The sequence below is a fragment of the Theobroma cacao genome, chromosome 2 (genome assembly GCF_000208745.1).
Source record: "Theobroma cacao cultivar B97-61/B2 chromosome 2, Criollo_cocoa_genome_V2, whole genome shotgun sequence".
NCBI lineage: Eukaryota > Viridiplantae > Streptophyta > Magnoliopsida > Malvales > Malvaceae > Theobroma > Theobroma cacao.
The window spans coordinates 30831842-30855874 of record NC_030851.1 but is presented as its reverse complement, the minus strand read 5'-3'; the positions used below and the strand labels follow the sequence as shown (position 1 = coordinate 30855874).

General features: G+C 32.4%; 1 protein-coding gene across 1 annotated transcript; it reads left to right on the top strand.

Moving 5' to 3' along the window:
• On the top strand, positions 5227-18217 carry LOC18609381. The gene is made up of 14 exons (XM_018116088.1): positions 5227-5388; positions 5650-6030; positions 6244-6402; positions 6741-6824; positions 6942-7040; positions 7394-7486; positions 7559-7702; positions 8392-8499; positions 9136-9187; positions 12332-12346; positions 15290-15300; positions 16388-16547; positions 16667-16834; positions 17883-18217. The coding sequence occupies exons 2-14, from the start codon at positions 5683-5685 to the stop codon at positions 18104-18106; spliced, it is 1665 nt and encodes a 554-aa protein (XP_017971577.1). The 5' UTR covers positions 5227-5388; positions 5650-5682; the 3' UTR covers positions 18107-18217.

The following is a 24033-nucleotide window of genomic DNA, read 5'->3' as shown; positions in this document are numbered from 1 at the left end:
TTTCCTAATTTTCCAACAATCCATTTAATTTGAAACCAGTTGAATCTTTCAATAATTTCCATTAAGTCTCAAATAATTTCTAAACTTCAAACCCAACCAGTAAAATGAACAATCTTAATCATCTTTACCTTCATTACCTCTTTGAAGAGCGAAAACCCCTAAATTCTTAGCCCAAAAACAAATTTAATGAGCTGAAATTTACAAAATCCTAGAGTTAGGTTGAAACTTTGAGATTAAAACTGAAAAATGCCAAATCTTACCTTAAAATCAAGAATGGAGGGTTGAATCCCTGCCAAATGGGGTTTTGAGGGGTTGAAGAATGATTTGGATGCTGTTAGAGATGACTTGGAGGTTGCAAGAGTGAAAAATAAAATCTAAGGCTTGAGCTAGGTTTTATATTTTTTTCCACGTTAGAGCTTAGGGATCAACCTCTTAACGTTTGGGGTCGATCCCTAGGCTTATATTATTCTACTCAAAGCTACTGGGATCAACCCTTTGACCTTAGAGGGTCGATCTTAGTGAATTTTAGAAGATGATTTTGAGTTGTCAACTTATAGGGATTGACCCTTTAGCTATTGGGGGTTGATCCTGGTGCTTCCAAAATTCTTTTAAGTGTTTTTCTCCTATAAGGATCGACCTTCTCTTTTATGAGGGTTGATCTTAGCTATTCCAGAAGCTATTTCAAGTCTTTCACTTATAAGGATCAACCATCCCCTTCATTGGGGTTGATCTTGGACATTTCAAGTACCTAACTTAGACATCTAGTGATACATGGATTAACACTCCCTTCCATAGAGCTCGATCCTAGGTTAATTCCAATAGCTATGTAAGGATTAAAACCTTTAGGGATCGACCCTCCTTGCCCATGGGATCGACCCTTCAAGCACAGTTTTGCAAAAATTACCTTTCTTAGGCCTTCATTTCTTATCATTTTATCATCCATCAATACCACATTAATTCAACAGTCATCATAGTAAGAATTTCATGTCAATCTAGTTGGAAAAACTCATCTAACTTCCAAAGTTATATTAACATAAAAATTCATTCACGTAATTCATGCAAACATACACAATATCATACTTAAGTTAAATAACATCTTTGCATGAAAGGTTGGGGTTTCACAGTCTTGTTTCTAGAAGATTGCTCATATTGTATTTAACGACATGTGAGAAGTCCATCGGATACATGTTGGGATAGCATGATGAAACGAGTAAAAAAGAACATGCCATGTATTACTTAAGCAAGAAATTCACCAAGTACGAATGTAGATACTTATGGCTTAAGAAAATGTGCAGTGCGTTGGCATGGATGGCTCATAGACTTGGACCGTACATGTCATCAAAGTAAGTAGGATATTGGAAGAAATTCATGATGGGACTTGTAAGACCCATGCTAACAGTCATATCCTGACAAAGCAAATCATAAGGGTGAATTATTATTGGTTGACCATGGAGATTGACTACATCAACTATGCTAAGAAATGTCACAAATGCCAAATATGCTATGAACTTTGTAATACATTTCAAGGTGGAATCATTCAACCGTTCAATCTTTAGAAGCATATCTTTTCAAAATTGTCCAATATTGTCTTTTGAACTTTGGTGTTAAAATGTAATTCCTATGGATATGTGATTAATTTCTTGCAAGGCAAGTACACCTTGTGATTAGCCCTTTTAGATCATTGATTCTTTTCTTTTAAAGAAATATGGAATTAGGAAAATAAAACTAGAAAATGATTTCAAAATTAAATAAATTTAACTCCCATTTCTAATCTTAGCCAAAATGGGCTTAAAAAACTTTCAATTTCCACCCATTCAAACATAGTTAAATTGGACCCCTGACCCTAATAGCATGTTTGGTACAGGGAATAGCTAAGCTATTCCCTTTTTGTTCTAATTATTTTTGTTCCTTTGTTTGGTAAGCAATTGCCTAAAGAAATAGTTATTATTTAGTATTAGTTATTCCTCAAAAATAGTTAAAACTCAAGCTTAATTAAACCTAAGCCCCCCTATGGTATTTTTTATTCCATGGTTGGTGAATAGCTTTCAAATTTGATAAGACTAAAATACTCTTATAACTATGAAATATTATAACCTTAGACATATAAATACGTCTTTTTCTTTTCATTTTTCCTTCTTCTTTCTCTCTCTTCTCATATTCTTACCTTTCTCATTCTTTCTTACTTACACTCATCACTAGAGATGATGACGACAATGATGGATGGCGACGGTCATGGCGAGTCTACAACCGAATATGGTCAAAAAGCGTCAATTTAGTACTTTCCGATAATATGTAACCAAGGAGTTGCCAGATTTGAGATCCACGACTTGATCTGGCTGCTAAAACACTAGATCTGGTATTGCTCGACTAGATCCCCACAGCTGGATTAGGCACTTCACGGGCATATTCAGCTGCAGGGAAACACTAATCTAGTGCCCTAATGGCCAGATCCAGCCACATGGTGCTCCAGATTAACGTTTCTTTACATCGACCACATTTCTGGTGACTGGCCAAGGGAGAAAAAGAAAGGAAAAAGCGAAAAAAGAAAAAAATTTAAAATAAAAAGTTAAAATTTTATTTATAAATTATAAAAATTAATATTTTAATCATAATAATGTTTTAATTATAAATAAAATATTAATATTTTAAAAATATTAATGTTTACTATATTAAATTATTAATATATTAAATTTTAATTAAAGTATACATAAAACATATAAATACAAATAAAAGAAAAAATTATTCTATCATTTTAATAATAAATTTTTAAATTTTTAAAAATTTAAAATTTTTAATGACCTTAAAAATTAAATAANAGATATTATTTTTCATAAGAGCTTCATAATAGTTTTTAGTTAAAAAAAAGTCAGGTCAAACAGGCTCTAATTATTCCTAATTAATACTACTTTTTTGATACCTAACTAATAAATTGTATTGAAATTAAAACCAACATCGCCAATTAATAAGATTGTTATGGTAATAAAAGCAAAATTTATTTGATAGCAATACTTTTGTCACGTCAAACCCTTCAAAAGAAATAGATAAGATATCTCAATTTAAGAGATTTTGAAAAAGTTTACAAGTATGGATGTTGTATACTTTAACAAGTTAATCTTTTTTTTTTATAAAAAAGTAATAATTTCGTGATAAATTAATATTAGAACGGAGCTTATGTAGGTAGTTAACGATGATAAAGGTGTCATCGAATTGGGTAATTAAGAAAATCTTGAAAAACTTGATAATGATCTTGTGACTTTTTAATTTAAGTGATAAATATTACTGAAAATAAAATCAACGAGAGAAATTTAATTATTCAATGAAAAATATAAAGATCAACGGAAACTAAAGACATTTTTAAATTATAGTAAGTTTCATGAATTTTTTTTCATTAGAAAGCTTTAAATTTATTAAATACTTGTAAATTGTTACACATTTTATACAGTGGTAGTGAAAGCAAGTTTGTAATACTAAATAACATTTTAGATTATTTTTTAACCCCTTATTTGTTTTCTGATGCTTAATACTTTAGAGCATGTGTTTGATTTATTGGCAGGCACTTTGTCATTCTTGTATAAATCGAGACAAAGCCACTACTTGAACCACCCAATGAGTACGGAAATAAACTTCCACCACATACAAACTCTGGGCTCCTTGAATTGATTTAATGTGCAAGTTTGAAGGAAATTACAGTGAGATATGCCACAATATGTTTCATATGTTTTGTAAAGCTTTAACCATGTGGAGCACCGGCCGCTAGTGGAGGTTCTACAAATTTCTTTTCAAAAGGCACATTTTAACTCTAGGGCTGACCATTTTTTGTGGACCACCGTCAGTGGTCCAATCGCACTTTTCTAGCAACCTCCGGTGGTCCAGATATCTTCTGCCCAACTCGGAGGGACACTGAAAATTCGTTGCTTGGATGTCAATGAGACTGAAACATCTTCGCATCTGGGTAAATTCTAAGTACGTTGCTTGCTATATGTCCTATCAAATCTTCTTTTCCTGTTTCATTCTAAATGTTTAACATATGTTTTTCCTTGTTTTTAAACCTATATTTGATTTAATTAATTAATATATTTTTTAAAAATTAAAAAAATTATTATTTATCTCTACACTCGAGATTTTGATTTATTAATTGGTGTATGATCTTTACTTAAAAAGTAAGATTCGAATATTCTTTCCCGAATCCAAAAAAAAATTATTATCTATCTCTAAATTATAGAGATAGACAACAACAAAAAAAAACTATAGTAAATCATCTGTCACTTACGAAAAGAAAATCTCAACTCTAGTAGCATATTTGGTATGAGGAATAACTTTATTCGTATGTATTATTTCTTCCGTTGTTTGATTGTTTGGTTGGCGAATTGTTCAAGAAATAGCAATTCTCTTGTACTAATTAATCTTCAAAATCCATCAAAAATAAGATTTAACTAATTCCAATCTCTCACGGTATTTACTATTTCATGATTAGGATAATAGCTTCTAAAATTGAGAAGTGTAAAATGCTTTTTATTAAAAATTTTAAAATTATTAACATTTTAATCACTATAGTATTTATTATAAATAAAATATTAATATTAAAAAAATATTCACGTTTAACTTTTGAAATTATTCATATTTTAAATATTTAATTAAAATATAAATTAAAAATGAAAGTAGATAAAAAATAAAAAATTATACTAATATTTTAATAATAAATTTTTAAAAATTTTATGCAAACAAAAATTAAATAATTAAAAAAGAAAAAATTTACTTATTTTTGTCTTTTGGTATAAATTTTACTAAATTATATAAAGGGTATTTTTGTTGTTTTAAAAAATAAATCTTATTATAATAAAAAGTTTAACTTTTTAATTATATATTATAGAAATTCATATTTTAAATTTGGAAATTAATTAAAATTAATGATACTTTAATCATGATAATTTTGAATTATAAATAAAATATTAGTCTTTTAAAATAATAATAATTAAATTATAATAATATATTAATATTTAAATTATTAATTATTAATATTTTAAATAAATTATAAATTAATATATTTAAAAAATAAAATAAAAATAAATTATCATATATATAATAAAATATATTTTTAATTTTTTTATTTTAAAATTATTATAACCAATCAAACATTACAATAGATTATAATAATTATTTTTACTTTTGTTTCATTAATCTTACTTAATAATTACTCTATTATGTACCCAATTCGTTACATTAAAAACCAATCCAATCCTTTCTTCTTTCAACCCGCCAAAAACCAGAAAGCCGAAGGCCAAAACCCAAGCGCATCTCTCCTTCTCTTCCTCACTCTTTCGCTGTCTCACCGGCGCGAATATCGACAGAGGAAGGCTCCCTTCGTCTCCGATTCCAGCTGCTTCACTGGTATGTTTTAACTATATATCTGACTGATTGGGCCTTTTCCCTTTGTCTTTCTTTTCATTCTCAATTTTTTACCTAGGGTTTCCAGCTACTACCTTTGGTCAACTATTGCCTCCAATGCTTGCTGAGAAAAAAACAGAACAAAATCACTTTCTTTTCTTTTTTGGGATTTTATTTGGGCTTAGACAATACAAACAATAAAAAACAAATGCTACAAAAGGTTTGTTATGGCATTAGAAACTTATATTTTTGTTTACCTCTTAGAAATTTAGGCAATCTGGTGAAATTTACTCTCTGATGAACTGCTTGTCACACGTGCGTGCTTACGGTTCAGCTATATTTAGAAAGGCTGGTCATTTCATTGAAACTAGTACGTGCAACCAATGCCGTTTTCCCTCATGGAAAAGAAATTTTCAGCACGCGGGTGTTAAGACTGTTGATTTAGAGTTTCTGTTGACACGGTTTCACGCTCGGTGCTACTCTGCTCGAAAGAGTAGTAGTGGGAAAAAAGCACCTAGGACCAAGAAAGTCGATCCTGAACCGGTGATGGAAAATGAGAAAGATGCATTCTTTGTGGTGAGAAAGGGAGATGTTGTTGGTGTTTACAAGAGTTTTGCTGATTGCCGGGCCCAAGTTGGATCCTCGGTAATCCTTCTTACCTTTTTTTTTTATTGTTTCCTTAAATTGATTTCTTTGCGGGCTAATAGTTGTGCTTAATCTGTTATTGCAATATTGATATTTATATGCTTTTTGAAAATTTAAAATAACATAATATTTAAAACGTAGATGCCTCCTCTCCCCTTTCTCAACTCTTCTTTTAACTTTGACATTGACTTGTTCTTGTTCTTTTTGGAGTAGATATGTGATCCTCCTGTCAGTGTGTACAAAGGCTACTCTTTGACGAAGGACACCAAGGAATATCTCGTCTCATGTGGGCTTAAGAATGCTCTCTACACTGTTAGAGCTGCAGATGTGAAAGAGGATCTTTTTGGCTTACTTATGCCGTGCTCTTTTCAAGTGAGACCTTAAGCATGACACATTATGCAGATTGAAAATTTTCTATTTCTTTAGAGAAGTGTGTGCTCAAAAAAGATTGACTTTGTCTCCCTCTTTCTGCACATGCACCATTTCTCTGTTTACTTGAATGTGCTCTTGTGCAGCAATTTCACCTATAAGTTGAATATACATCTCCCTGGTAATCTGGTCTGCTTGCAATTTGAGGTTTGAACACAGCATCAATCTATATGTAACTGTGCCACAATTCACAAAGACTGTTTTGTGTCATTCGCAGAAGCTGAAGGTATTGGCTCTTATAGTTTGGAAGGTTAATGTTCCCTTTTTTTTCTGTGTTTTAGGAGCCAGCTTCTTCAAAGGGTGAAACGTCTCATATGGATGCAGCCAAAAAGAGATCACAAGATATGCTTAAATCAGAGTATGGGGTAGGTTAGCAGTTGTAATATTTCCTGAGCTACAACATCATTATTAATACACATACACACACATATGATTGGATGTGATATTATTTTGAGAATTGTTATACCTTTTACCTTTTTCAGGGACTGGGAGCACTTGGTTCAATAGCTGTAGCTGATCCTGTGAGCAAGCATATCAAGTTGGATCCTTATGCTGAGGTTCAAATAGCATCCTCTAATTGTGTAAGTAGATTTGATGGTAACATCCGATGTATGCAGGTGAATATAGGCATCATCTTAGTTGACAGAATTGAGCCAATGCAATAAAAGATAGTCAGTGAAGGCCATTGTCTTTTTTTATTTAATTTATTTTTCAAGTCAATAGTTGAATCTAGTTCCTAAAACTAGAGGACTTTGCTCTCCAATATCTGGTTATTAGATTTTTTTCATTCATCAGATAGAAGAGGGTTTCCTTTGAGCAAAGAGAGAGAGAGAGAGAGGATAGAAACGGGTTTCCGAGTTCATTTCCCTGGATAACTGATGAGTTTTATGCTCCAAAAATAGCTGTGATGCCTGTGCTTATGTCTTTATGGCAGCAGTCCTGTATTCTTGAGTTTGATGGTGCATCAAAAGGAAATCCTGGACCAGCTGGTGCAGCAGCTGTGTTGAGAACTGATACTGGAAAAGTGGTATGCAATTAACCATCCAGAAATTGTATCTTGACCGCACCTATATCTCTGCATGATATGCTATTTGAACAGATTTGCAAATTGCGTGAGGGTTTGGGCATAGCAACCTGTAACGCTGCTGAATATCGCGCCGTAATTTTAGGGTTGAAACATGCTCTTAGAAAAGGTTATTCAAGCATTTGTGTTCGAGGTGACTCGAAGCTCGTATGTATGCAGGTAATCTAAACTTTGATCTGTTTATTGTTGCTTTGTTGATGATATTTCTCAGAAAGAAAATTCTGGTGACAATGCTGGACTAGGTTAAGACTTTAGAACAAATGCAGAATGCCAATCCTTTTCACCCTGTTCTAGGACTTTGATTTCAGAGGACATACTAATTGCAATAGTTTTTGCTCAGCTAGTAGACATACTAATTGCAATACTAACTGTAATAGATGTTTTGATTCATAGCCTCTAAACTGTTGGGTGTAAAGAACAATCCCCTCCCCTCCCTTTTCCCCAAAAACTTTTAAAATAAGAGAGAGACATAACTTTCCTTCTGAACTTGGTTCTACTGGAAGAGTATTTAATCTGATTACAAGTCTTTCCTGTTAGAACACCCCCCTTCTCTACGTTTGTCTCTCTTCCTACACTAAATCTTTTCTCCCCCAAAATAAGGAAATCTATCTTCTTCTTCTTTTATTTTTTAATCTGGCCTGTTACCTGAGGAAAAACCAAATTGTCTCTGGACAAACCTATAGCTCAAGGGTTGCTGTTTCTGGCCCTTCAAATGAAGGCCTAAATCTTAGAGCCATGTAGTTTATTTTTCCATCTATTGAAGTATTATCATTTCAAGTTAAGCAGATTAGCTTCTTGTCAGCTTCTCTTTTTTCAAGTATTCTTATACCTGGTATTTCTTTGAACAGATGCAGGGCTTATGGAAAGTCAAACATGAGCACATGTCTGAGTTGTATGAGCAGGCAAAGAAACTGAAAAATAAGTTTCTTTCATTCCAGATCAATCATGTTTTAAGGGTATGACAAGTTTTTATGCTTGATGGCACTTTAATTTTAGAATAACAGTTTTTTTTTTTTTTGTTATCACCACTCACCACAATCTCCTCTTTGCAAAATAGTTTATAATTCTGATTTGTAAGTTATACCATCATTACTAAGTGTTAAAAGCTTGAAGTCTTGCCTGTGTCTAAAACTTTATGACTAAATACAAGTCCATTGTAAACTATTTATGCTCTTTTGTGGCATGCATACTTTGGCTATTGTAGTGTGTTTTTTGCCGGAAACCAGTATATGAGAAACTGTTGGCCTATGTTTTTAATGGCATTTTGGTGCTAGATAGTGCAGAATGAAGAATTAGATCTTGCTTGTAAAAATTTGCAGTATTAGGACATCAGTTTAAGAGTAGTTTTACTGGTAGGTCTCAACTCTAAACTATCTCAGACTTGCATCTGCAATAAGTTATTTTTTTGTTGTTTCTTTGCCTCTGGTGCCTTCAAGTTAAACCAAACCACTGTTCTGCAGAAGTGCATTTTTATCTAATGATGTTAATAAGACTATTTTTGTTTTCAGTTCATGAATAAGATTCTTTCTCTGCCACTTTTGTCTTCTTATTGCATTCCAAGATTTTAACCTTTTCTTGCTCACCTCTAAAAGGAACTGAACGCTGAGGCTGATGCCCAAGCAAACTTGGCTGTCAATCTTGCTGGTGAGGCTTGCAGGATTTAGTTTTAACCTTTCTGCAGTTTCATTAATCATTTAATTCCTGGGTGTTTATGAGATCTTTCTACCGTTGCAGAAGGTCAAATCCAGGAGGAGTTAGCATAATACATAAAATTGATTGCAGGCAGAAGTTTGTCAGGTTTGTTGTAGAATACATTTATAAAGTACAAATTAGGTAAAAAATTGTCACTGTGTGGGCTAAAGTTTGTTCCTGGGTAGGTGCAAAATTTTAAGAAGTTTAAACCCCTGGAGATCATATGATTGTTGGCCTTCTAGCTCATGTCTGCAAGGAACAATGCGAATGCCGTGTTTTTTTTTATGGCAGAGGAATGTTAACAGCAGCTCAATTAAGTCTGAAATTTGCACCTAAAGGCATATATTTTGGTTTTATTTTAAAGCCTTGTACAACAGATGGTGGGAACCTAAGATCATCCACACTGACAGCAGTGAATGCCTTTTGAGTAATCTATATAAATGGCATAGATTTTTCTTTGCCATAAGACAACTCTTGGGTGTTATTTTGGATCAGTCTTCTTCACCAGGCAAGCAATTTCATTTTATCCAAATATAGAAAGATAAGACACGTAATTTGGGTGAAATAGTTCAAGATTGAATCTTTGTTCCTTGTTTTATAGGGGTTCCACATTCTTGTCTCCTTCATGGGACTCAGTTTTTACATTTGAAGTGTATGTTACCAGTAATTGATGGTTAAAAAGAGTGGCATTGCAACTTTTTTGAGTACAGTGAACACCAAAGTACTAGTGTCTCCTCTCACTTATGCCCGATCTGTTGTCATTTGCATGGATTAGATCTAGTCAATTAACAATGTTGTTGTCAGAAACGTATATGATTTATTCCCAATTTTCCCAAGATTAACGGTTCTGTTGCTGCTTCAAGAATGTATATTGTAGTGACCCCAGTTGAAAACCAGTCTCCGGGTATTTATAACCGGAATTCCTGCCATTTTTCTTTATTTTGGTGCTTGATTTATTGCAGCTGAAACTCCAACTACAATTTTTTTTTAGCAATTATTATTTTGTCCGAACCCGACTCTTAATATCATTGAGCCACTTCAATTTCTGAAATGCTTCCAAAGCAACACTTCAATCAAGTATCCCCATACAAGAGTATATAAAAAGCAGAGAGAGATTAGGTGGAAGGGACTAGGAGAGAGATTGAAATGGATTTTTTAAGAAAAATTAATAATATTTATTTTTAAATCTCTCAAATTTTAAATTTGTTTTTAGTGAAATTATGTGATTCGATAGTCTAACCGTGTATGAATCAAATATAAGCTCTCTTTGTTTTTGGACCTAAGTTTTAATTATAAGGTTGTCTTATATTCATTTCATTTCTTTTATCCATCTTTTTAAATTTTAATTTTTCAAAATTGAATTGTTTTTTGAACACCTAAAATATTTTTATTTTTCATATTCAAAATTTATATTTCTTTTTAGAGAAAAGGGTCTCGAATCCAAACTCTTTAAATAAAGGGATCATGAATTAATCAATACAAAATTTATATTTTATTTATAAAATAATTTGAAATATGAATTTATAAAAATTTAAAATTTTAATATAAAATATATTAAAATTAAAGTTTTTTCTTATATTTCATAAAATTAAATAAAAATCTTGAAATAAGACAAAAGGAATATTATTTAAACTTAATATTAATGTAAGTCAAACATTTCAAAAAAGTAAGTAGTATGTTTCAATCTCATATTGGACATATAAATATTTTGAAAAGTTTATAAACATGAATACTACACAATTTATCATATGAGCCTTTTCAAAAGTGAATAACAATTTTGCGACAAAATGGTGTCATAGTGAACTTGATTAAAATTCGACTCACATTAAGCATTTTTAAAGAAAAGATAATATGAGTAACAATGAGGACGTTATTAGATTAAATGAAAAAAAATGTCATGTCAATTGCTTTTGAAAAATATCATACAAGTAGAGGATGTTAAAAAATGTATAAAAATAAAAATTTTGAAAAGTTTATAAATATGGGTTAATATTTTTAAGAAAATATAATGGCCTTGTAGCACATTGAGTCTTAGATAGACTTGTCAATATGGGTCGACTTGGCCCAGCTTGGTCCTGACCCTTGTGGGCTGAAAAAATATGAGTTGGGCTGGGCCAACTCATATAAAATATGGGCTGGCAAATCTCCAACTCAGCCCCAACCTTTGCTAGCCCATGGGTCGAGCTAAACCAGTCCATATTTTCTCAAAAAAATTTTTTTACTTTTTATTAATAAAATTATGCAATGATTTAATACATAAATTGAATAATAAAAATATGTTAGAAGCAAATAATTTACACCAAACATAAATAAGCAAATACACTACATCAAATATAAATAAAATTTCAATATTTAACACAATTACATAAACTACAATTCCATTAACATAACTACATAAGTACATAATCAAATATTTATAAACTTCAAGACTAATTTATATTCTTCTCAATCTTCATCCTCAATCAAAACATTTGAGTCTTGTTTGAACAGCAATGATGTCTCCAACTCTGAATCATTATTATCTAATATTCATTGTCATAAAAAAAAAAGATATAGTGAGTTTCGATTTTAACTAAAATTATTAATTTAACAAATAAAGATTAAAGACATTGAAATATATAAAATAAATAATGCCATCGGCAACTAAAGAAAAGCCATGCAACCAATTTTTATGTGCAAATAAGCATTTAAACATTTTTATGGTGGAAGGAACTTTTAAACTTGGTGAGAACATGACCACCAATACTAAAAGCAGACTCTGATGCTACTGTAGTAACCGGAATACTCAATACATCTCGTACCATAATAGAAAGATCAGGAAAGCGCTTAGCATTATCCTTCCAATAATTAAGCACATCCAAATCTTCAAACACTTCATAATCAAGCTTTGCCTCATCTAAATAAATATCCAACTCAAACTTTCCAGCGATAGAAATTGTTTCATTTTGAAACATTTTGAACTCCTACAATTTTTAAATACATAGACAAAAAAAAAATAATTATCATAACATAAATAAAGTAACATAAATTCTCATGTAATAAGATGAAGGAAAAAAACAGAACTTACACTAAAGATCTTTGATCCCTTCGGTTTAGTTCCCCATCCAGCTTGTTTAGGCAACTTACTCGTTGAGCGAGAAGATATACTTGATGCACAAGTGTTGCTTGCATATTGTTCAAAGAGCTCGTACAACTTTGTCTTCACATTTTCTAACTTTTTATCATAAGTAGAAGCATCAATCTTAAAATAGCAAAATCTTAAGAAATCAAGCTTCATCCTTGGGTCAAGAACAGCTCCAAATGCAAGCACTACACTATAATCTTTTCAATATTTATCAAATTTCAATTTCATCCTTTAACATATATCCTTGATAAACTCATCTTCATTATGCAAATTCTTATTTAAAATCGATTCAATTTTCCAAACTTGCATGAAATACAAATTGTAAGTTGGATAAGATGAACCGGATATCAAATTTGTGGTCTCATAAAAGGGCTCCAAGAATTCACAAATTATCATTGCTCTCCCCTATTCCTAATCAGATGGATTATATTTATAAGTTCTATCAACAAATTGGAGGCTAGCCAAAGCCTTTTGATATTTGATTGCATTTTCAAGCATTAAATATGTTAAATTCCATCTAGTTGACACATCCAAATGCAACCCAACACCTGCATCAATACCAACATGTTGAACACATTCTTGAAATTTTTTCATCCTCCCATCCGATGCCTTTACATATTTCACACTCTCCTTAATTTTAAACAATGCTTCATTGACTGCTTTCAAGCCCTTTTGAACAATCAAATTTAATATATGAGCACAACAACGTACATGAAAAAATTCACTATCACAAATCAAGCTACTTTGCAAATGAAGATGGCCTTTCAAGATACCTTGCATGTTATCATTAGCAAAAGCATTATCCAAAGTAAGAGAGAAAACTTTTCTATCTATTCCCCATTCTTTCAAACAATCAAATATAGTAGCAGCTAATTCAACTCCAGTATGTGGAGGAGGCATATGACAAAAGTTGAGTAACTTGCTACATAACTTTCAATTTTCATTGACAAAGTGGGCAGTCAAACAAATATAGCCCTCAGAAGTAGATGCTATCCATACATCAAAAGTCAAACAAATTCTATTAGGTACCTTGGCCATGGCTTGTTTAAGTTTCTCTTTCTCTCTCAAATGAATTATCTGCACATCAGATGCAATAGTGTTTCTAGAAGGCATCACCACATTTGAATTTACATACTTAGCCCAAGCTCTAATCTTATCATATTCAACAAAAGTATAAGGCAATTCATGCTTAATTATGGCTTCAGCAAGCATGTCACGTGAAATCCTAGGATTAAACTTTCTAGCCTTTACTTTCCCTTCATAATCCATTAGCATGTGGATTAAAATAGGAAATGAATTTACAAGTGTCAATGTGACGACACAAATGTGAAATGCCATAATTAGAGCCACCAAGTTTAGGGCCAACCTTCTACTCCGTTTTACAACCGTTACAAGTTGCCATTTCTACTCCATCTTGCTTTTTGCCTATTTTAGTGAAATAATTTTAAACATTTGAAGTTTTTTTTTTTGGCCCTTTTATTCATTTGTTCAGATTCAGATATATGAGATTGAGAAGGAATTTCATCCTCATTCAAAATGTTCACTTCATCATCCACATTTATACGATTTTCAACTGATTGATCCATCACCGTTACCTTCAAATAACATAAACATGAATAAAAATTATTAAAAATTTACATAAACTATCATATTCATCTTGTAGGTTTAATTTTATCCATTCTCTAGTAAAATTATAAAGCTAATATAATTTGTAGGAACTGCAAACAGAGATAATCATTTAAAACTAAAATCTCATTTTGTTTTTTATAGTATGCAAAAAGAAATGCAAGAAACAATCATATTCAATTTTACTGTTTCAGTCTATGAAGGAGATACAAATACTTAAGATCATATCTTACATTTTCCAACAAACAAGTTACAAAAAAATTTACCAGAATACTAGGGCTAGTTTCCCCAAGGTTCCACTCCACCCTCAAAAATCGAAAAAGACTGTATAAATCATACAGCTCGTTCCGTGACAATAAAATTTACAGATTAAAAAAATATTTACAAACAACTTCAAGCAATAAAATAGAGAATTCATTTCATTTTTTCCTATATATGCAGTTTTGTTGTAAAAGAGATAAATATAAATGAAATTACAAGTTTAATTTAAATGCCCACAATTATAGTTAATAAATATGAAGATTGGGAAAATAGTGCAAATAATTATGTTTCTTGATTAGATATGTTATAGTTCTTATTCATTTTCTTTGTTGTTTAATGGGTTGGAACTTGGAAGTAGCTCATCATGCGATACTAAATTGAGTAGTACATTTCTCGGACTTTTCTAGAATCCTCAAATATTAGATAACATGTGTCATGTGACCTATCACATGAGACCAAATCAGTTGCATCATTTGTCTGCCTTACCTTGTTTATTAAATTAGTAATCAATTTTTTGTATCTGTATTAAGTGTTAACAAAAACAGCTAAAGTTAGCTGGGTAATCCTGCTTTCTACAAACATTTATCTTCTAGGAAAATGCTCTGTTTACTCTTCTAGTTTTACCATCTAAGATTTGGGGTTCTACCAAGGATCTACATCTTTTCTCATCAGTGACTTTTCTCACACATAAAAGTAATCTTTTTCCTTGATTAAGTTTAGCAGGAACATGGATTCAAGTTGGTGACAATTTAAAGTATACAACTGCCAGACATTATTAACAAACTAAAAGCATGTTGTTTGTGTTCATTATTTTTAGTATACTATGTAATCGAGGGTATGAATATGATTAACGGGTATTCTATAAAACATTTGTTTTTATAAATATCAATTAACAAGTATTGTAGGCATTCATTTGGTTAGTTATTACTGTCATCAAGTTGAGACCGAGAAACAATGGCAACGGAATGAAGATAAAGGGCAAAAGGTAAGTGTGGGAGTTTAATTTGATGAAAGAGTTAAAGACTAATAAAAGTAGTGTTAAGTGAGTGAGGGCATTGAGGCAAGAGAACGTGCAGTATTTGAAGCATAGATCTGGATCCACTCGAATCACCCCATCTCCCCACACAATGAAAAAAAGATTAATTTTCTGGCAAAAGAAAAAAAGAAACAACAATGATACTAAACAAATTCATTGAAAATGAAAACTATTATATACTCAAGTAATGTTAAATATGATGCCAGATTGGAGAAAAGATTATCTAAATCGATTCGACAAGCAAGAAGGCGAGAATTGAGAAGTGACTCACTTGGGTTGTTGGGAGATGCACCACCGATGCCAATGGGTGATGGCCGAATGCCGGATGGGAGCAATGAAATCGACAGGTGACACTGCGACAAGCGAGAAGGCGAGATGGCTAATGCTAGATGCGTCGTCGATTCTGATGGACGATGGTTGGATGCCGGATGCCGGATGCCAGATGCTAGATGGGAGGAAAGATGCCGAATGGTCGGATGGGACGATGGTCGATCGGATGTCGGATGCAGAGAGTCGAGACTCGGGTGTTAGGCTTTGGCAGGCAGGCGGTTAGAAGAAGAAGAACCCAGAAGGATTAGTCATTTTACCTACAACCTGTAGGTTTTTTTTTTTGGTCTATCGAGCTGGCCCGTCCCAACCCGGGTCAGCCCCCTAAGGTGGGTTAGCCCATCTAGGCTCGATTTAAATATGGGTCAAATTTTTTCGACCTAATCCACTTCATATTTAATAAAAAATGAGCTGACTCAATGGATCAGGTCCATTTTGACAGATCTAGTCTTAAGGCTAAGCAAAGAATTTGATGTTTCGTGATGAATGAGTGCCATATCGACGGCTAAAATTATTCTGTTTTATAAACGGACTTGGATGCCAAGAAAGGAACTCAAATAAAATTTAAAGATGAAAAACGAAATTAAAGAAGAAGAAAATGAAAGTCCAAAAGTTTCGATCTATCGTAGAAAAGGGGAAAACAATGGGAATGCTGATGAAAAGAATTGCAAACTTGACCGAAACCACAGCAAATCCTGCCCTTCCTTTTTCTTGGAAAATATTATTTTCCCCTTCTTTCACCCATCGCTCACTTTTCTCTACTTCAACGAAAACTGACGTCGTCGAGGGCACTGCCGCTGATGTAGACGCCATCTCTGGCGGAGACGATCTGGTCTACTCTGACCCACCTGTATCAACCACCGTGAAGCCACTTTTGCCCAACGTCCTTCAACCACGTGTCGTCATCTACGATGGGGTCTGCCATCTTTGCCACCAAGGTTTTTTGTTTCTTGTTTCTTTTTTCACATTCTTTTATCAAAAATGAATATTTTGAGTTTTTGGGTTTTGTTGCCGTTAAGTCTTTTCTTACTTTTTCTGGTGTTTTGTCATTTTAAAGGGGTGAAGTGGGTGATTAAAGCGGACAAATACAGGAAGATCAAGTTCTGCTGTGTTCAGTCAAAGGCTGCTGAACCATACTTGAGAGTTTGTGGTGTTGATCGAGAGGATGTTCTTCGTCGGTTTGTCTTCATTGAAGGCCTTGGTGTCTATCACCAAGCTTCCACTGGTTAGTTCTCTCACAACTTATTTTCTTCCAGAATTAATGGCTTTCTATTTGCATTCTTTTGTTTGACATAAAAACATGTTTTGCCCAAATTTGTTGTGTTATTCTGTATATTCTGTGGTGGGTTTGTCTTGGAAATTGGTGTTTAATGCCATCTCAAAAGTTCTTTAGTTGTATTCCTCCTGTGGAATAGATGCCATTCAGAAGGATTATTGTTTGAAACTCAGAATTCTTTTGCATTTTTTTTCAAGGAGAATGTCTTTGTAGACTAGGAGACAATGGTTTGCTAGTACAATGAGGAAGTAATTGGATCAGTCAAAGATGGCAGTTGAAAATTTGTTGAATGTAAAAAATTTCTGGCATTTAGCACCACTTTACTATAGATTATTGTGTCTACATTGTGTATATTTTGCATTTAGCTGCATAGACTTGCATCAACTAGTTAGCAGAGCAGTAAAGAGCAGGTGAGGGCCATTATTTTTTTATCATGAGGTTACAGTTACAAGTAAAAATTTCAATTACAATTAAATAACTTTCATATAAATCACATATTACATACATGGAAGAAATCAATAAATAAACCATGCACTAAACCCACATAAGGTTGGACTTAAACTTGGGACCTTAGGTTCTTGGGTCTCCTCTCTGCAATTCAGACAAGGCCTCCTCCATGCCATTGAGACAAGGACTCATTGACAGCCATTATTTTAGTTAAAAGGCTGGACTTAATTTCCGGAAAGCCACTTGGGAGAACTGCAAAAGTTGAATTGATAGCAAGGCAATAGCTTGGAAGGGAATTATCATTCCATATAGGGGAACTCCAAATAGCTTTTGGGCCAGTAAAGATCTTCTCTTACTAATTCAATGCACTTGCATTTGAAACATGAAAATTGGACAATATTTCTTAGTAAAAGCATTTTACTGTCTGCTGAAATTTAATTTCTAGATGGTTACCAGATTGAGAATTTTATTATTTGCTCTTGCTGTCTCTCTGTTTGCTGCCTTCTAATCCCTATGAAATTTAACATTTGGCTATAACTGTGTTTTGCAGCTGCATTGAGAGTATTGTCATACTTGCCACTTCCGTACTCTGCTTTAAGTGCATTTTTGATAATTCCAACTCCATTGAGAGACGCAGTTTATGACCATGTTGCCAAGAGGCGTTATGACTGGTTCGGAAAGAGTGAAGACTGCCTAGTTTTGCAAGAGAATGAGCTCTTGGAGCGTTTCATAGATAGGGAAGAAATGATGGATCGTAGTCAATCAAATTTGTAACTCAGCTCCCTCCAATGCAATTAGACAAGTTTAATTTTGGTTGTAAATGTTGCAAGTTGTCAAAGAGTATTTTCACCTGCTTGCAGTAAATTTCAAAGCTTTATTATCTTATGATGCGATCCAACCATTTTCTCAATCACCGAAAAAATTAAATCTTGCAAGATGCAGTCCTCGCCAAGGAACAAAAAAACAGAAAGTGGAAAGGAAGGAAATGAATGAAAAAGATGGTGCCCAAATATTTATCTCCGGGTGTTGAAACAAATATTTTCACAGAGTCGGGTTTTCCATATAACCAAACTGAGCAGTAAAAAAAAGCTCTAAAACATGGGGACCCTGGAAAAGTTTGTCTTAAACCGTAGGCCGTGAAGAAAGCCCTGTAAAATTACAAATGCCCGTTACGGACGGGGATGACCAACCTCCATGGTGCGATGTGTCACGAATCACAGCATCCTACAACGTATTATTTGTTTTAGTTCATTTTTAGTTGAAGATGGTATGAATACTTAAATATTTAATCTCGCTCTAGTATATAATTGATGTGAGATTTACGATTCTTTTCTAAAACCTTAACACGAGGCATATACTATTAGGTGGCATTTGGTACTTTACAATGCAATATAATTATAGGTAATGTGATTGTAAGTAATGTAATTGCAAGAAACATAATATTACAGTGTTTGGTATACAAGTAAAATAATGATTAAAATGCAAGGAAGATAACATTACAGTGTTTGGTTTACAAATACTTTGCTGGGAATATAATGTTAATTTTCAAAATTATCCTTATTTATTAAAATGTAAATTTAATATATTTGTATTTTTTATTGTTAATTTTTATATAATATCAACTCTTACATATATTTTTAATGTCATATATTTTATTTTCATTTCTTGTTATAATTTTATATATTTTATTTTTATTTCTTTGATATAATTTTTTATATTATATATTTATTTTAATTTCTTTTACCTATATTATATAAATTTTAATTTCTTATATTTTATTTTCTAATTCTTATATTATATATTTTATTTTAATGTTTTTTATTTTAATTATAACATTTCAAAATATTTTTAATAAAATAATAAAATTGAAGGGTAAAAATGTCTTTGATAATATTACAGAGTGCAATGTAATGTGATTGTATTGGTTTGGACTGCAATCACATTACATTCCTTGGTTGTAATGTGATTGCATTGCAATGGTCTGTTGCAAAACAAATACTGCAATGTAATTTAATTGGATACATTGCAGGGAATGTACTTTCACTTCCCTCATACCAAACGTTATCTTAGAGTTGAAGGATAAATTTTACTTTTTGATAAGTTTATCATGTTAAAAATAAATAAAAAATTTTATTAGAAAGAGAATTTGAGAAAGAAAAGTGATGATGAAGAACAACTTATTGATTTATTTTCATCAAAAGTCTGCCTTATTAAAAGCAACAATTAGTTATCATATGGTTATAAAGAAAAACCATTGGATAAAAACTAACAATCTAAAACAATTGGAAAATGAAACGTGGGTTTTATAACTGCTATTATGGCAGATACAAAGTACTCTTTTTAACCCTAACACAAACAATGAACGGGGTCTTTCAAAAAGCCACGGTTTCTTGTAATACTAAAAATGATACTGCATGGTTTAATGAATCATGTGACTCACTTACATGTGATTGTCTTTCTCCTTGCAACAAGGGACTACCTGGCGTGAACAACAATGAAAAACATTTCCGTGCACAGACATAATTCATTTTCTAACATTTCATTGAGTTTGGTCTTGCATAAAGCTAGCTTTCATTTGAAAGTAAGATATTTATCTTTGCCTAATCCCTTGGTGAAGATATCTACAACTTGTTCATTTGTACTGCAATATTTCACATTGATTTATTAATTCTTTATAGCATTTCTTATTGCATGATTCTTGACTTTTATATGCTTGCTACGACCATATTGTGTTAGGTTCTTCGCAATGGTTATTGTGAATTGGTTGTCAAGCTAAATTGTTGTTCCACTAACTTGTTTAAAACTCAAGTCATTTAGAATTTTTCTTAACTAAAGTGCATGGTTGGCAGCCGAGATAGCAGCCACATATTCGGCTTCAATAGAAGATTAAGCCATTATTTCTTGTTTCTTTTAAATTCCATGCAAATACCAAGTGAAAAACATAAACTAATGGTGCTTTTGGCATCATTTGTACAACCGGCCTCATTACTATCACAAAATCCCATAAGTTTTTCACTTTCATGATGGATATACTTGAGTCCATATTTTATAGTTTCTTGGATGTATCGTGAGACTCGTTTTGCAACTATCATATGAGTTTTGAAAGGCTTTTGCATGTATTTTGACAGAACATTTGTTGCATGCACTATGTTAGGTCTAGATGCTGTTAAATACATCAAATAGCCCACCAAACTTCTATATTGAGACATGTTTGCAACTAGAGCATCTTCTTTTGTAAATAACTTATTTTCAGAAGCCATATGAGTATCAACTAGTTTACAAGACTCCATATGAAACATTTTGAAAAGTTTTAGGGCATATTTGCTTTGGTGAAGACAAATATATTCACGTGCTTATATGATTTCAAAACCTAAGAAGTAATGCATTTTTCCAAGATCACTCATATCCAATTTTTGTTTCATTTGGGTCTTGAAATTTTTCAACTTAAAACTGTTGGGTCTTGTCACCAAAATATCATCAACATAAAGGGAAATTATTAGACTTGGTCATGTGAGCTCTTGACATAATAAGTTAGTTCATTAAAGTTATGTTTGAATCTTTTCTTGAGCAAGTAGCCATTAATTCTTTCATACCAAGCTCTTGGAACCTGTCTTAAGCCATACAAGGCTTTAATGAGTTTAGAAGCATTGTCTTCATTTCCTTGCTCCACAAACTGGTTGCTCAATATAAACTTCTTCCTCAATTAAGCTATTAAGAAAAGCAAACTTTACATTCAAGGGCCATATAAACCATTTTTCTTTTGCAGTCAAAGCACATAATAATCGAATTGTACAATGTCGAGCTACTGGTGCAAAACTCTCGATGAAATTTATCCCATACATTTGTGAATAACCTTTGGCTACAAGTCTATCCTTGAGTTTATTCACTGAACTATATGTATTTAGCTTGGTTCGATATACCCACTTGACACCTATGGTTTTCTTAATTTCTAGTTTGTCAACTAATACCCATGTGCAATTTTTCTTGATTACATCCATTTTGGTAAGCATTGCTTATTGCCTAACTTGCTTTTTGCTACATCAAGGTTGGTAATGGGTTCAACAATGGTGTTGCACTTTTCATAAATTTCTTGCAGACTTCTCGTTCCTCTTATAGCATAATCATCATTGTTTTTTTCATTAGTCTACTTGGCATTCTCGACTTCACCATTGTTTGTACTATGAAAATCTTCAACTTGGTTAATGTTTTAGTTCCCTTTCATGTCTTTTTCAAACCTTACATCTCTTGACAAAAATTCCTTGTTTGTGTGCACATTGTAAAGTCGATAACCTTTAGATGCCTCACTAAAACCCAAATGGACAAATAACCTTAAATTTTATGTCAAGCTTTGTGTGTTTTTCATTAGGAATTTTTGCATAACAGAGACATCCAAATACATGTAGATGAGAGATTCAAGGTCTGGTTCCATGCCATTCTTCAAATTGGCTCTTCATGTTTATTGCTCTTATTAGGAGAATATTGAGCAATTGAGTCTCAACATTTGTGGCTTCTACCCAAAAGGTTTTAGGCATTTCTTTCTCTTGAAGAAGACATCTAGCCATCTCAATCAAGGTTTTGTTTCTCCTTTCACAAACCCCATTATATTGAAGGTTGTATGGTATAGTGGTGAAGTGTTTGATGCCATTTGTACTTAAATAATTTTTAAATTCATTTAAGTTATGAAGGGAGAAGGTAGGCCATGCATCTCAATGCAACAAAAATAAAACAATGCAGTGGAAAAAAAATAAAACATAGAAAACCAATCTCACCCATCCAAAGTCACTTTTCAATAGCTTCTTGAATGTCATTAAGCAATTTTACGATAAACATATGATCATAAATCATTACCTTAGAGATAAAGGAAGCTGGATCTTTTATTTAAATACCTGAACAGCCTTTTGATCGACTTCACACCGAGCTTGGTTGTAGCCAACCCAAGCTATTCAAGAGGTTCTTATGCAACCTCAAATGAAAGTCCACAACAATGATCTCCAAAAATCCTTCACAAAGATCGGGATTACTCTAGCCTTTACAATGTGCTAACTAGGTGATTACAAGAATCAAACATTCTCAAGTGCAAACACATTCCTTGGCCGAATGTTTTAAAGAAGAGAACTATTTTCTTTCTCTTACTAGGGGCGGTTATGAAGTGCCTAAGGTTTTGTGTTTTTCACCCTATTAGAAAGTGAGGCTTAAGTTAAGTTTATATAGTTAGGGTTAATTTCAGCCCATGCACAGGAAACTACATAACTCTTATGTAATTATGAATTAACCGCTCACTTATTTAAACAATTTTAATTAAGCGCTTAGTAGCTTATGACTACTAACTTGATTAAGTCTTACTTAATCACCCATCCCATTTTATTTCTGAATTTCATTTTAGGTGTGTGACCCATTAGGTTTCCAACATGTTGGCAATGATTTTAGGATGTAATCCATAAGTTTATTTTAAAATTAGATAAATTCAAACTAACTTGAATTTATCATTGATCATATCCTATCATGGCCATCCAAATGTTATAAGAGTCAAGATGATTTGACTTAACCTTTTAGTGATGAGTCTTTTAGTTTAATTTAATCCTTTCATCATGTATCCTATAAAGACTAAAAGCATGGTGCAATGTTTACTCCTTAAGCCTTTCCATAATCATTCTAGACTAAGTATAACTTTGAATGAAATTTGAAAAACTCTTTTCTTTGAAACTTCATTCCACTATAGCTAGAAACTTACATAAGTTATTGCTTATCAAAGACACAAATAAGATATGCCTTTTCATTTAAGGTGATGAATCCTTTCTAGACCACTCATTTCCCTTCACATGTCTCATGCTATACCCAATGACTATTACTTTGGGCATTTATGGTTAGCACCTTGTAAAATGTTATCAAAATATAGCAATCCTTATACAAGACAACTTGGTGTCACAAGTCGAGGGATCACTTACACGACCAACACATGAGGATATATTCCATAGACATTAGATTGAAATACCAAATGGAATCCTCACGATGGGTCATGTTCAATGAACTCCTTCCTAAACAAACACTTACATTAGAGTTCCAAGTAACTTTATAATTCAACCTATGAGATTGGTTGCTACTTATTGTCAAGCCCGACCTTATAAAATACTTTCCATGTCATTCATATGATTGACAATATGCTTGCATACTTGGAAAGCCCCGAAAGAAAAATCGTTAAAAGACGACAATGTACCAAATGGTACAATTAAGTTAATTTAAGCCTCAAACTAGATCAAATAGAGAATTTAAAATGAAATTAAGAATATTAAAGTCCCAGAATGGTTTAATATGGTGATTTGGAGTTCGAGGATCAATTTGGAGTCAAACTAAAATTTTTACTGTCCAATGGCAAAATGGTCATTTGCCACCTAGGGACACAATGGGAATTTTTAGAAAAAAAATTTTTTTGGCCCCATTTAACTTATTGGAGTATAATTTGAGGGTTTGGCAGTGAAAAAGTTTAATTCCGGTGATTTCTAGAGTGTAGGGGTAAAATCGTAATTTTACCACCCGCGGACAAAATTTGAGATTTTGAGAGAATTTAGATCAAATTTGACAAATTGGAGAATGGTATGAGTATAAGGGATGAAAAATATGTCTATGGGCAATTTTTCAGTTTTTGGGGTAAAAATGTAATTTTTGACTTTTACGAGGGCAAAAGTGTAAATTTTAAAAATTAC

What these genes read in the sequence shown, in the direction of transcription:
- LOC18609381 (XM_018116088.1), top strand. Translation starts at nt 5,683, where the DNA reads ATGAACTGCTTGTCACACGTGCGTGCTTACGGTTCAGCTATATTTAGA. An exon ending in AAATAGCATCCTCTAATTGT is followed by an intron (nt 7,041 to 7,393) that starts GTAAGTAGATTT and finishes TCTTTATGGCAG; the next exon opens with CAGTCCTGTATTCTTGAGTT. An exon ending in AGATCAATCATGTTTTAAGG is followed by an intron (nt 8,500 to 9,135) that starts GTATGACAAGTT and finishes CACCTCTAAAAG; the next exon opens with GAACTGAACGCTGAGGCTGA.